Below are 13198 nucleotides of genomic sequence, written 5' to 3' on the forward strand. Positions count from 1 at the left end.
TGGGAATTTTTGTCCCTACAAGTTTCTGTGGGGCCAGATATATCCTCTTGCACTGATAGACAAGGCAGCCCAGTTAGAAGAATATATCCCACTGTTAAAGAGAAGAATGGATGAATGGATGGATGGATGGATGAATAAATACATAGATAAATCGATAGAAAGATGGATGGATGGATTGATGGATAGATGACAAGTGATAGTTGACAGGTGATAGATGATAGATAGATGATAGATGGTGACTTTAAGCAAATATGGATGCTTACAGTAGTAGGCTTCTGTATATAAAGAGAATCCTTCAGATACTAGGCTAGTTAATTATCTAAATGCATTTTAAATTTGAATATTATAATATTCCGCACCTTATTTGTGACATAAATGGTTTTTTAATTGAAATTCAAAACTCTATGTGTACAAATTTATACAAGAAAATACAAATCCATATAAAGTTTTATGACATTATGCCTAGGAAAGTGGCATATGTCTCGAATTTGGGTTAGATTTGTATATTTTAAAACTGTTTTGTGCTATCAATAACTGTTTATATCATGTAAAGCTCTTTCTAAAATATTTTTTACATCATTCAAGTAGAATTGACGTCTGGAAGACTTTTAATTGGCATAGAATCATATTCCTTTTACTCCCTCCCCACAAAACAGAATCCCAGGGGCTCCAGGATTTCATTTTAACAGCTAGCCTTCACAGCTCATTAGCAGCACTAAGGGAGTCATCCTAAAACTAGGTATAAACCAACCAGACCCCCCACAGCTCCCAGAGACTAAGCCACCAACCAAGGAATACACATGGCTCTGGCTGCATATGTAGCAGAGGACAGCCTTGTCCGAAACATCCTTGGTCCTACGAAGGTTTGATAGCCCCAGTGTAGGGGAATCCAGGGTGGGGAGGTGAGAGTGGGTGGGTGAGTGAGTGAAGGAACACCCTCATAGAAGCAGGGGGAGGGGGATAGGAGATGGGGTTTTCAGGACTGGGAGAAACTGGGTAAGGGGATAACACTTGAAATATAAATAAAATAAAAGAAAGAAAGAAAAAGACACTGACTATTCCAGTCTACATTTCTCTTCTACATAACACTAGAAACCATGTTCAAGAGATTGTAAAACCAGTGATTTAGCAAACTAAGGCTTTGATGCATCAACCAATGTGAGGATGAATAGATGGACACATTTACAAGAGAAAGGGCAACTCTAGACCCAAGTCACTTAGTACTACTATGATTTTCTTAATTTTAGGCATCGTGCATCTAATGTCCTTGACAGTAACAGTCAAAGATGAGCACCTATATTACTGGATAAATGAAAATTTTCACAACAATAAATTTTTCATCCTCCACCTCACCTTTAACAGACAACTAAATACACCTTTGCTACTTGATGATTAACAGTCATATTTTTTCATTTATTCATATTTTACCTTCCTAGACAATATAAATTCCCCAATATGGAAACAATAGCATGGGCTTTTAAAAAAAAATCACAGTTTCTAACTTATTTCTACAAGCAGAATAAGTGCCCAAGAAACACTTGCTAGAGCATAAATAGAAATGGACTATTTCTCATACGTAGAATTTTGCTTGTGGTCCTGACTTTAGGACCTTGTGAATGCCGGGCATGGAGCTCTGACTGAGCTACATTCCTAACCTCAGACTATTTGATTTGCACAACTTATTTCCTTAAACAGTGTTATCTTTAGTAGACTTCATATGTGGCATTGACTACAATCTCTTAACACATGTCCTACTCTCCCCATTTGTATTTTATAATTATAACTTTATAATAACAATTTTAGTGTGTTTCAAATTATATCAGAAGTAATAATGTACACCATATACAAAACCAATAAAATATCAAAAAAGTTATTTGTACACGTAAACTTGCCTGTATGTCTCAGGTACACTGATGGCAATTTTTCCCTTTGGGACACCAAAGCAATGCAGTGATACACAGGGCCCTTTGTGGCAACTTGCAGCCACTAGGAGACAAAGGGGGACTTTATAGATGTCAGTAACTAAAGAGGTCTTTGTAAGGCTACTAGGAAAAAAGGCATGGCTTCTCTTCTAATCTAGAAGTCTATGAAGGGCTTCTAAATAGATTTTTAGTCTTCCCACTTACTAAAGAATTTGCTTATGTGGAAATGGATAATATTAGGTTAGATCTTAAAAATGCAATTGCGTAGTCAATCACTCCTTCTTTTGGGGGTGTTGCTTAGTGATATTAATGCCATATGAGAGACGTCCTAGCCTTTCAATTTCAGTTTCAAAAAGTATCCAGTTCAGTGTCAGTCTTCCTCTGTAACCAGCAGAAGGGTGTTTGTAACTCACAGTTTAGATAATTTCATGAAGAATAATTATAAGAGTAGCTCATAGGTCAGCATCATCTGCCCAAATCTAACATTAATTCAGAATGCTGGAAGACTCTAAGGGTTCCCTTTTAAAAGACAATGTATCCTTTCAAACCATAGTTGAGTGAAGGGGAGAGGATTTAGGGTTATAATAACTACTGTATAGAAACTGCTTACATTCTTAATAAAAACAACTCATGCTCAGAAATGCAAGATTCTGCAGGCGGTGACTGTCCTGAGGGAGACTAAACTAATAAGCAGGCTTAACTTAGCTGTCAAAACATACGTGTAAAGAAAAGTAACTGCCTCTCCTTTCCAGTCTTTCTTTGCAAGAAGTTTTTTTCTTTTTTCTTTTTTTTCCTTTTTTTTTTTTTTTTGGATGATTCTAGAAAAAGCTTGAGCTTCTGGATTGGAACCATGTTTCTTAAAGTGCTTTTTCTACCTTTGGAACCTAACACTGAGGCAGTTATTCACTTGGCATTTACTCAGCCTCCTGCTATTGAAATAAAAGAGAAATATGCCAAGGAACAAAATTATAGAAGCCACCTATAATTTTATTCACTGAGTAAAAGCTTTGGGGTAGAATTCAGCAGTAGACTAGCTGATGGCTCTTCAGTAGCCAAGTGTTAACCTTTCTCTCGATTGAAAGCAGGCTTCTTTTCATACCATATATTCTGATCACAGTTGTCCCTATCCCAGCCTCCCCTGAGATCACCCCACTTCCCTACCAACCTGTATCCTCACCCTTTCTTCCTCCTACAGATTAAAATTCAAAAATATCAAAAATAAAATAAGTAAAGACAAACAAACCAAGATAAGACCCCCTCAAGAAAAACAGAAAAAAGAGCCAAACTCAAGAAACACATAGAAGCATGTATGTACACACACACACACACACACACACACACACAACTCACGTGCACATGCACATACACAAGAGAGAGAAATTAAAACAAAACAAAACCATAAGTTATAAGCAAACCATCATTTGGACAAAGTGGCAGACTACAGAATATAAGAAGATTTTTACCAACTACCTTTTCAGTAGATGGCTAATACCTGAAATATATAAAGAAGCAAAAAACAAACAAGTGGTAAATTTTTGAAAGGAGTCTTTCTATGTGCTGCTTCTTTAAATCCTTAAATCATAACATTTGCTAATTCATATGCCTGCTGTGGTCTGTGAAATGTATATTGCCATGAAATATCAATTTAATATTCTAAAACCATAGGAAGAGATATTCATATTGTTTTTACTTTATTGATGCTAAAACTTAGCTTTGAATTAATGAGAGCCCTCATTAAAAAAGAAATGAGAAAATTGAGGTATTAAACTCTGACCTCCCCAGGACTGTCTGGCTTCCTTTCTAGTGCTGTCTTCTGCTAGAACGGACTCTGATTCTGTCCACCTGATCCAGGTCTGATCCAGCAAACACGTGCCCATCTCTTCTTTTACAGCTTCAAGGATTCACTATTTCAGTTACAAGCTTGCAAATAACTGTGGTCAAATCTTACTCTCAAACTATTTCTACACATAAGCATTTATTCTACCAACAGGCACAATACTTGTTAACTTTCATTTCTGAATCTAATCAGAATGCTCATGAGTTTCCTAAAATTGAATAACTTAAAAGCAAGCCCTAGCTTAGAACTCTACTACGGCAAATGCCATGTGCTTCTTGCGTTGTTGGTGAAGTCAACCAGAAGTTGTACACCTGGTAAGAAATGGAAGGTGGCCTAGGTCTCTGAAACTCTCTCTATGGGATCTTCTTATATACAGAAAGCTTTTGATTTATGCAAGCACATGAATGTACTTATATTATTTAAGAAAGAAATTGGAGGAGAAAATCTGGGACTGAGTAGAAAGGGGGGCCAAGAGAACTTTGAAACTCCCATTCATAGATCAAAATGACTCAAGTGCAGAAAATATTTTAATCTTATTTTCTTGCTAACATTTGACCCCAAATGACTTGCCTTTTGAGCTACACCCAGACAAAAATGTCCAGCGATGAAAAATGAGCATTTGTAATTGGCTAAGGATTTCATTTAGAGAAATTACAAAGTGTAAATGTGGAAGGTTACATGTCCTTCCCTGTGTCTTAAAAATCTATGTCTTCTCTATGTTTTGGTTAAGTAGAAGGATCCTGTCTCCTGTATTAACTGTCTGAGCTATGCCTTCTTTTGAACTATGTTGTTTTGCATTCCAAGGCACTCAAGTATGAAATTCTTTGACATAACATCTTTATGCTATCTCCTGTGGAAGTTGTACAGCTATGTATGTTGTAAAAGCCAGAAGCCTTCTTTTATTTTGTTCTTGCTGTTTTTCAATCCATCTGCAGAAATGTGCCTTGAGAAAGAAGTCCTAAGGACAGCTAAGGAATCTAAGCTATCACAAATACAAAACAACTATGAATAAGTTTGGTGTCCTCAAATAAAAAAATCTGCTGGTCCCATCTAAGTTGTGAAAGAAACAGCATCCCACACAGTAGCATTCTTCAAATGATAGTACTGGCTTCATCAAATATTTAGTGGGTGTTTGATCCCTTCAGTAGATAAACTGATTTCATACAAATCTTAATCACTCCACAGAGCAGAGGGCTGGGCAAAAATTTATATGTAGACATTATGCAGCAATAGGTGGCTGAGTGTTGAGTGTTTATTGGAGTAACTTCAAGAAGGCTTGATGTATACTAGAGGTGGTGAAGGGCTTTTGCTTTAAGTAAATCTTTCCATTCACTAAAATATTTTAACATGAAGGTTTTATCTAGGAATGCTAAATTTCTTAATGGATGAATGATTTCCGGACATAGTTGACTCTAGCTGATGTTATCCATAATAAGACCCATTGAATAAATGTTCTCAAGTGCATTAACATTATAAAATCAGCCTGGCTATCTTCATTGTAAGCATTAACTCAAAGATAACATTCATTACTAAGTAAACCACACAGGTTTAGACCACACATTTGTTGGGCTGTTCAAGCTGGAACTGAACTTTTGTGATGTTTTCAGTTCCTCAGGCTAAAGTGTTTAGGTCCTACAGACCTGGACTGCAGAATGGGTGTGACTGTCACTGTGCTATGTGGTGATGATCTGAGGTAGACATAAAGTGCTTAGAATAGTAGCCAGCACAGAGCAGATTTTCAAAACATGTTGGTTAATATTGTTATTTTTTATCATTTTTTATTCAATATATTTTTTATTTACGTTTCAAATGATTTCCCCTTTTCTGGCCCCCTACTCCCCAAAAGTCACATAAGCCCTCTTCCCTCCCCCTGTTCTCCCATCCACCCCTTCCCACTTCACTGTTCTGGTTTTGCCCTATACTGCTACACTGAATCTTTCTAGATCCAGGGGCCACTCCTCCATTCTTCTTGTACCTCATTTGATGTGTGGATTATGTTTTGGGTATTCCAATTTTCTAGGCTAATATCCACTTATTAGTGAGTGCATACCATGATTGATCTTTTGAGACTGGGTTACCTCACTTAGTATGATGTTCTCCAGCTCTATCCATTTGTCTAAGAATTTCATGAATTCATTGTTTCTAATGGCTGAATAGTACTCCATTGTGTATATATACCACATTTTTTTGCATCCATTCTTCTGTTGAGGGATAGCTGGCTTCTTTCCAGCTTCTGGCTATTATAAATAGGGCAGTAAATAATAATTTAGAGGAAATCTATTCTGTAACTTCCCTTGCCACTCTTACTTTTGCTTTGATTCTACATTGTTGGCTTATAAGCTTTAGAAGAAAGTTGTGAGAGAGTGCACCGCACTTTGAAATGATAGTGTACTATTTATTGCAGGTGTGCTTAAGACACTGCTATAGTACTCTCTCCATATTGACTATCTGGTCTTCACAACTAACAGAATAGGTAATAGAATTGAATACCTCTTATCTAAACTACTTGAAACTACAGAATTTGAAATATTCAAATATACACAATGATAAATCTTGAAGATGGAATCCAAGTCTAGACTCTAGATGTATTTATGTTTCACATATACCTTTTACACACATTCAACAGGAACTTTAGACATCTTTAATGGATTTTCCCTTTACATGAAACCCATCCAGCAAAGCCAGATAGAGTAGTTTTTTGCATCATTTCAACAGTCAGATTGTTCAACTGTGTCAGCACACACATTTCACAGATGAGGAAAATGAGAGTTCAAAACAGGAACTAATTTCTTCACAATAATTCAGCTCACTAAGGCTGGACTCAGGACTCCTATCCCAGAAGCCTGGCTCCTTATGCTCCAATCTTTGTGCAATCTGAACTCTGTCATGCTACTTATATTTACAAAAGTCTTCTGTAGTGAACTTTTGGAAGTGTTTTCATTTTTAAGATTTTTAATTGATCATTATTTTGTTGTATGCCTTTCCTGTTTTGGCTTATATATCTATCTTTGTGGCCTGGATGTTAAAATATACAAGGGTGGTGGTGGTAAGCTCTGTGCTCTGCTGACATTTTAGCAAATAATATGCATTGCTATGATAATTTCAAGAAAGCAAGCTGTTTTGAATAACGAGTCTATTTTCAAAACTCAAGGTTTTTCTGTTTACTGGTTAAACATTCCAATAATGCACACAGTTATTCTTGAACTTGAGAGCAGAAAGCCTGATTTGATTTTCTCTTGTTAGAAGTGGCTCTTCAGTGATAGTCCTGGAACTTCTGGTAGCCTGTTTCAATAGAGCTAGCAATGTAAGCACTGTCATTTCACCCCGAGGGCCTGGGCCAAGGAGGGGTAGCATTCTTCGGGCTACCTATTTATGGTCCTTATTGAAAGCATTACTTCCTGGAGGAAAGTTATAAATTAAAACAAAAACATCATCATCTTCCCAGGTCTTTTGTTTTGTTTTGTTTTGTTTGTTTTGTTTTTGCTTTTTTTCTGAGACAGGGTTTCTCTGTGTAGCCCTGGCTATCCTGGAACTCACTCTGTAGACCAGGCTGGCCTCAAACTCAGAGATCCGCCTGCCTCTGCCTCCCAAGTGCTGGGATTAAAGGCATGCGCTACCACCGCCTGGCCTTCTCAGTTCTTTTATTGATGCCATACCTCAGTATTTCAAAATGAATAAGTAAAAAGAAATAAGTAGAAATGATTAGGTCATTAAGTTAGTGTTAGCCCCCATTAATGGGATAATTAATATATTTCTGTATATTTCACCTCATGTCTTGAGCTATTACGAATGTATGTGAATTAATTAAGGCTAAGTATTTACAGTGTGACAAATTGCTTAAATAAAAACACACAAAGTTTATATACCCAGGATACTCATTATGAATCCCTCCCAGCACCTTACCCCGTTGAGTACAATATTTATTTAGGAGTCTCCAATTACCTGAAGTTTTTCTAGCACAGGACTAACTTGTTTCTGTTTCATTATTGTCTCAAAAAAGTCTATGCAATATCTTGCTTACAGTGAAAATGATTGCACAGAGGAATTAACTAAGTTTATTCCTCAGACTTTCTGCTTGTTTATTGTGTGTTAGCTGCTGTGCTAAGTGACTTGGAGAAGAGCAGTTCCCCCGACCTTGAAGAATTGAAGGGTGTGATAATACAGATAATGGAGTAGTAGGTGAGGTGTGACCTATGAAGGGCATCTCAACTGCTTTGTAACTACGGGGCATTTGGGAGGAGGTAGAAGGGGTTCTCAAGGAAGACTGTGCCCACAGAACTAAGGTTATTGTGAGAAGGGGAAGAAATGGGAGGTGGAGCAGCTGCAGACAGAACATGTGATCATTCTCTGCTTTAGGAACAAAATTAGTTTGAGTTTATTTTTAAATTTATTTGCTGGAATATGATGCTATAAATATATTGGTATCTTATCTCTGATGAAATAATTATAACTATGAACACGCTTCCACTGTATCGTCCTTATTGAATGATCATTATCTTTCTGAACCAGTTCCAGTTACAAATGTTTGATATCATTTGCTCTACATCGTGGGCCAGTAAAGACAGATGCTGTGAACTTCCCGGCCTGGTAAGAATTCTTTCACCTTTATTGAACAGTAAAATCTATCTTTTCTTTGCAAATGGAAGCCAGTTTCTCAGTATTCATACCATAAGCAATTCCTTTTGTGATGATAATTAAAGTCAGGAAGGTTTAGTAATGTGACAGAGTAGAAGAAACCAATGAGGCCACCATGTGAGACCATGTGGTCTGACCAGTGTACCACAGATGCTATACACACACACACACACACACACACACACACACACACACTCCAGGTGCTTCCAAGCTTCCTGATTTCCAAAGCTTCCTAGATCAAAGAAAATACTTAGAAGCCACATTTACGAAATGTTTAGCTGCAAGCCTCTTGCTTTTTCTAACAACTCAAGTAGCCACAGCAGGCACTGAAAGGAAGAGATATTTTTGTTTCAGAAGTGTATGCCTACTGAGTGTGGCAGTGTTGCCCTATCTTGAGATCAGACTATGCCTGTTCCTCACTTCCTTTTACACATTGATTTCCCTTGTGGTCTTGCTTTACATTATAACAACTACTGAAACCTAGGTTTGAAAAGATAGAACATCAAAAAGATTTGTCAAAATATGCTGTTGATCTTGTAGAGTGTTTTTGTTTATATGTTTTGTTTTATGAGAAGGGTGTCATGTCATAGTCACTGAACTCAAACTAACTGTATAGCCCAGTGTACTATTTAGCTTTGATTGTCAGTTTGACAAACCCTAGGGTTGCCTGAGAGAGGAATCATCTACTTCAGATTAGCCTATGAGCATATTTATAAGAAACTGTCTTGACTATTAATTGTGGGAGAATGCAGTACTCTAGGCAGTACTATTCCCCAGGCCTTAATTTTTTAAGAAAATTTGCTAAGCAGGAGCCTGTGATTGGGCCAATGGGCAGAGTTCTTGCATGGCTTCTGAGTCACATTCCTGCTCTGACTTCTAAGTCAGCTGAAACAGACCCTTTCCTCTCCTAAGTTATTTTTTCCAGAGTGTTTTTATGACAGCAGCAGAGATGAACCTAGAACCAAGGATGACCCTGAACTTTGATCCTCCTGCCTCGACCTGCCAAGTTCTAGGACTACGAGGTATCACTATGCCCAGAATGGAGGTCTGAACTATCTTGAGCAAGTTATTCACATGAAGTTCAGCAGATGCCAAGTGCTGCTGTATTTTCACTGAATTTTTAAAATATTCACAGTGGCAATACAAATTTAATACATTGACTTGGGCTTTCATGCTACATGAATTTGGAACTGTAGGCATAATCTATATGACACCACCAGAAAACTGAGCTTTTCCCATTAAGTTTCTGAAAGTTGTATCTACATGTCTATGAACAGACACAAAAGGAGATTCATAACTCCTAGAACCTTCATAGAAAGCAAGCTGGAAGAGGAGGCTCTGCTGTGGATGGGTGTTGGCATGTCTTAATAATTAAACCCATATAATGAGCATGGTCAAGTCTTCATGAAGTCTAGAGGTTTTGATTTTAGAACCAGATTAAAACATGTACTGCAGGCAGTAAATTCCTGGGAGCCTGTTTGAGGAAGCAAGTAACTCATTCTTTCTTCATCAAATTAAGTTTCTAAACTAGTCATGAATTAAACAAGAGATCTTCGTGTTGCACTTGAGGGTAGATAGACTATCTCACGGTGAATCTAGCAAAAATGCAGTCGTCAATTCTAGGAAGGATCCAGGCTCTTTCATTAATTTTCTCCTGCTTAATTCACTAAAGGCTTATAAATTATGTCCCACAAAGACAGATCATCAGCAGAAGCAGCGAACCCACTGCTGGGTCTTGAAACAGGGATGCCTGGTAACTAATTCATCTGGGAGATCTTTAGGAATACTTAAATTTATGCTTTAATTTAGCCAACCAATAGAACAGATGAAAGATGCCAGCAGGAGATGTGAATGGAAATCTTTCTTTGTTGCCCACCATTTAAAGAAAAGGCCATGAAAGGAGTACAGATTATTTGTTTGACCATTTTGTGGTTTTGTCTTGAATATTTTGGACACTCACTTACTTTCATCTTGGTAATCTGTTGTCTGGCCCTGTTTTATGTAACCTCACTATCCCGTGAGGTCTTACATAATGACCTTTTTAGCTACTCAAGAGGACTGCAGAGCTCTGTCAAGTCCTATAGTTTCATTTCTCAGCGCTGAGGTGGTTTTGGCCTCTGCTCCAGATGGGACATTTAACCATTGCACAAAACTGTTTGTCACCAGGCGCTCCGCTTCGCTCTGCATTCAGGAAACTCCCTTAGATTTAGTCAGCCTAACATTAACAATCATTTTCTAACATCTCATGTCAGTAAATATCCCAAGAGAAGAGAAAAAGGAGCCCTGCCCTAACACTTCACGTCCATTGTGTTTTCTTGGTTTCATCTACAGAAGCTGATAGAATTGTCACAGGACATAGATGCGCTTAAGCAGTTTTAATTCTTTGTTTTAATCCATATACAGTAGTTTTGAGTGAGACTTCCAGCAAGTTTTCTTTCATCCCTTAACACAGAAAGCCAGTGTAGCACAAGGAAAGTGTTTCGGGCCTTTAGTTTAAAAACCATTGGTGTTCTAGATGAATTAAATAGAAACCAAAAACATTCTCCACTCTCTCCTGATTTTGTTTCCTCACTTGGATTTCTAAGCTAGTTTCAGCAAATCCCTCTTAAGCTGTGATAATTGATGCCCCATATGCAGCCACGTTGTTTCCTTCAGAAGAGATCTTGCAGTTGGGAACCTGATAGCATAATGTTTACCTAAAATCTTAAAACATCTCCTAAAGTATTTTCTTAAAGCCAGTAAAGCTTATCTAGACTGCTTGTTAATAATTACATTTTCTTTTCCCTACTCAGCGGGATGAAGAGTCTTGCCCAGACCTTCCACGATCCTGTTCTTGCTCAGAAACTAACGAAGTGGCTCTAGGGCCAGCCGGCCCCCCAGTAAGTCTTCCTAGCTCAGCCTTGAATGTTCTTCAAGAACATTAACACCATTCCTCTGGGGTCTAATGTGTGCTGCCTACTGGACTAAAAGGGCTGTCACACACTTTATCCTAAGTAACGTCGACACATCTACAAGATGATCTTCTTCCTATCATATCATTCACCTCCCGTTGCTTTATGCGCAAAATTCTCCCTTTAAGCCACTGTGGTTAATCTTCAGTACGAGTTCCATCACTGGGCCTCCGCATACACCCGAAAGACTGGCATAGCCTCCTGCTGCCCACTCCATGTAAGATGTGGTCTCCATGTTGTATGCGATCTCTTGATGCTGTTGATTTATTTTCAGGTATACCTGCATGCCCCATGGAAATTGGAATTACATAGGGAGAGTGTTAGCTCAGTTTCAATGATCTTCAGTCCTTTTGCCCAACTGAAGGAAAACTGTCTGGTGTCTCATAGCCTGCGCTCATACCATTCACCTCCCCACTTATAGAGCATGATTTTGCTGCACAACCTTCAGTAAGGGCAAATCCTACGTAAATTGAATAACATCATCTATACCATATTATTTTTAAAGTGATGTAGTATTTTTTAACAATATGCTTTTCCATTTATTGCAATTCTAGATTTGTTTTTACAAATATTTACTTAAATGCACTGTTGAATTAAAATATTCAGAGGATACACACATATGTATTTAGATGTGTGTTTATAAACCTGGACGAATATATAAAGAATATATTCACATACTAGTTGTTACATCAATTTGTCAGAACATCTTGGGAAGAAATGCAAATGATTGTAGTTTCAAAAACACTAAAAAATTTTTATTTTTGTGTAAATAAATGGAATTGAATTGTGGCTTTTTCATCGGCTTTTTACGAAGTTTTGGTGTAAAACAGATAATTCTATGTGAATTGAGTATTTTATTCTTTTTTTATATGTGAACAAAACCAGCATTATATAAGCTCTAAATAAACAAGTCCTATAAGTATTTTTCAGGCTTCAAAGGACCTGAATCAGAGATTTTCTAAGGCTCTGAAATAATCCTCAGAAAGGGCCAGAACTGGGTGGGAAGTTTCCAGTTGAAGATCGTGATGAATGTTTACTAGTACACAATGTGTGGGCTTCATATAAAATATGAATGACCTAATCCCGTATTATGAAGAAAGATGAGGAAAGTATGCTGTTTGGATCTAATACTTAACATCTGTTTGCCAGGGTGGTCCAGGACTGCGAGGACCAAAAGGCCAACAAGGTGAACAGGGTCCGAAGGTAACATGTTCTCTCTTTGTCTCAAATAGGCATAACTTTAGAGTTAAACGTGACTTTATTTACAGAGTTAAATGTGACAGCCTCTTATGTGTTTGCAACACTCTGTCAAACAATTTTCACTTATGGTGAAGATGTGTGTGTGTGTGTGTGTGTGTGTGTGTGTGTGTATTTAACCAAAACAAGTATTTAATACCTCAGTCAAATGAAAGACATTTGGGACAGACAAGAATGCTTGGTCTGCAAGGCAGCTCTCTCAGGTACATCTGTCTTTCTTCATCTGTCAGAGATACGTCTTAAGCAGGCTCATGCAGTTGACGTCCAGCCTCGGTCCTTTCCAGGGAATTTCCTACAGCTTAGATTTCTTCTCCTATTTTGCACTATATATATATATAATCACATACCTGGCTTGGCTTTCTATTCTCAGCACACAGTGCCACCAAGTATAGTGCCTCAGGTCGTGTGCTGCAGAGGGATCGGCCAGCCAAAATGACCAGGCTATGCCAACCCACATCAAAACACATATTTTTTTCTCCTTTGTACAAAGGCATCCTAAGGACTGGCAGAAGCCCAGTTACTAATTGAGTTCAGGCCTCATCCCCTTCCTTCCCTTAGGATTCTGGAAAATCTTTAACTGATCTCTTATCTCCAGT

At 37.8% G+C, this 13198-nt stretch overlaps 1 protein-coding gene across 3 annotated transcripts in view; it reads left to right on the forward strand.

Moving 5' to 3' along the window:
• Nucleotides 1–13198, forward strand: part of Col14a1 (collagen type XIV alpha 1 chain) — a 216402-nt gene that overhangs the window by 150909 nt on the left and 52295 nt on the right. For all 3 annotated transcript variants that reach the window (XM_052160565.1, XM_052160567.1, XM_052160566.1), the window contains exons 35-37: nucleotides 8269–8346; nucleotides 11187–11273; nucleotides 12495–12548. In XM_052160565.1, the coding sequence (XP_052016525.1) occupies nucleotides 8269–8346; nucleotides 11187–11273; nucleotides 12495–12548 (219 nt within the window). The remainder of the gene's footprint in view (nucleotides 1–8268; nucleotides 8347–11186; nucleotides 11274–12494; nucleotides 12549–13198) is intronic.

Source organism: Apodemus sylvaticus, chromosome 17 (assembly GCF_947179515.1).
Source record: "Apodemus sylvaticus chromosome 17, mApoSyl1.1, whole genome shotgun sequence".
Lineage (NCBI taxonomy): Eukaryota > Metazoa > Chordata > Mammalia > Rodentia > Muridae > Apodemus > Apodemus sylvaticus.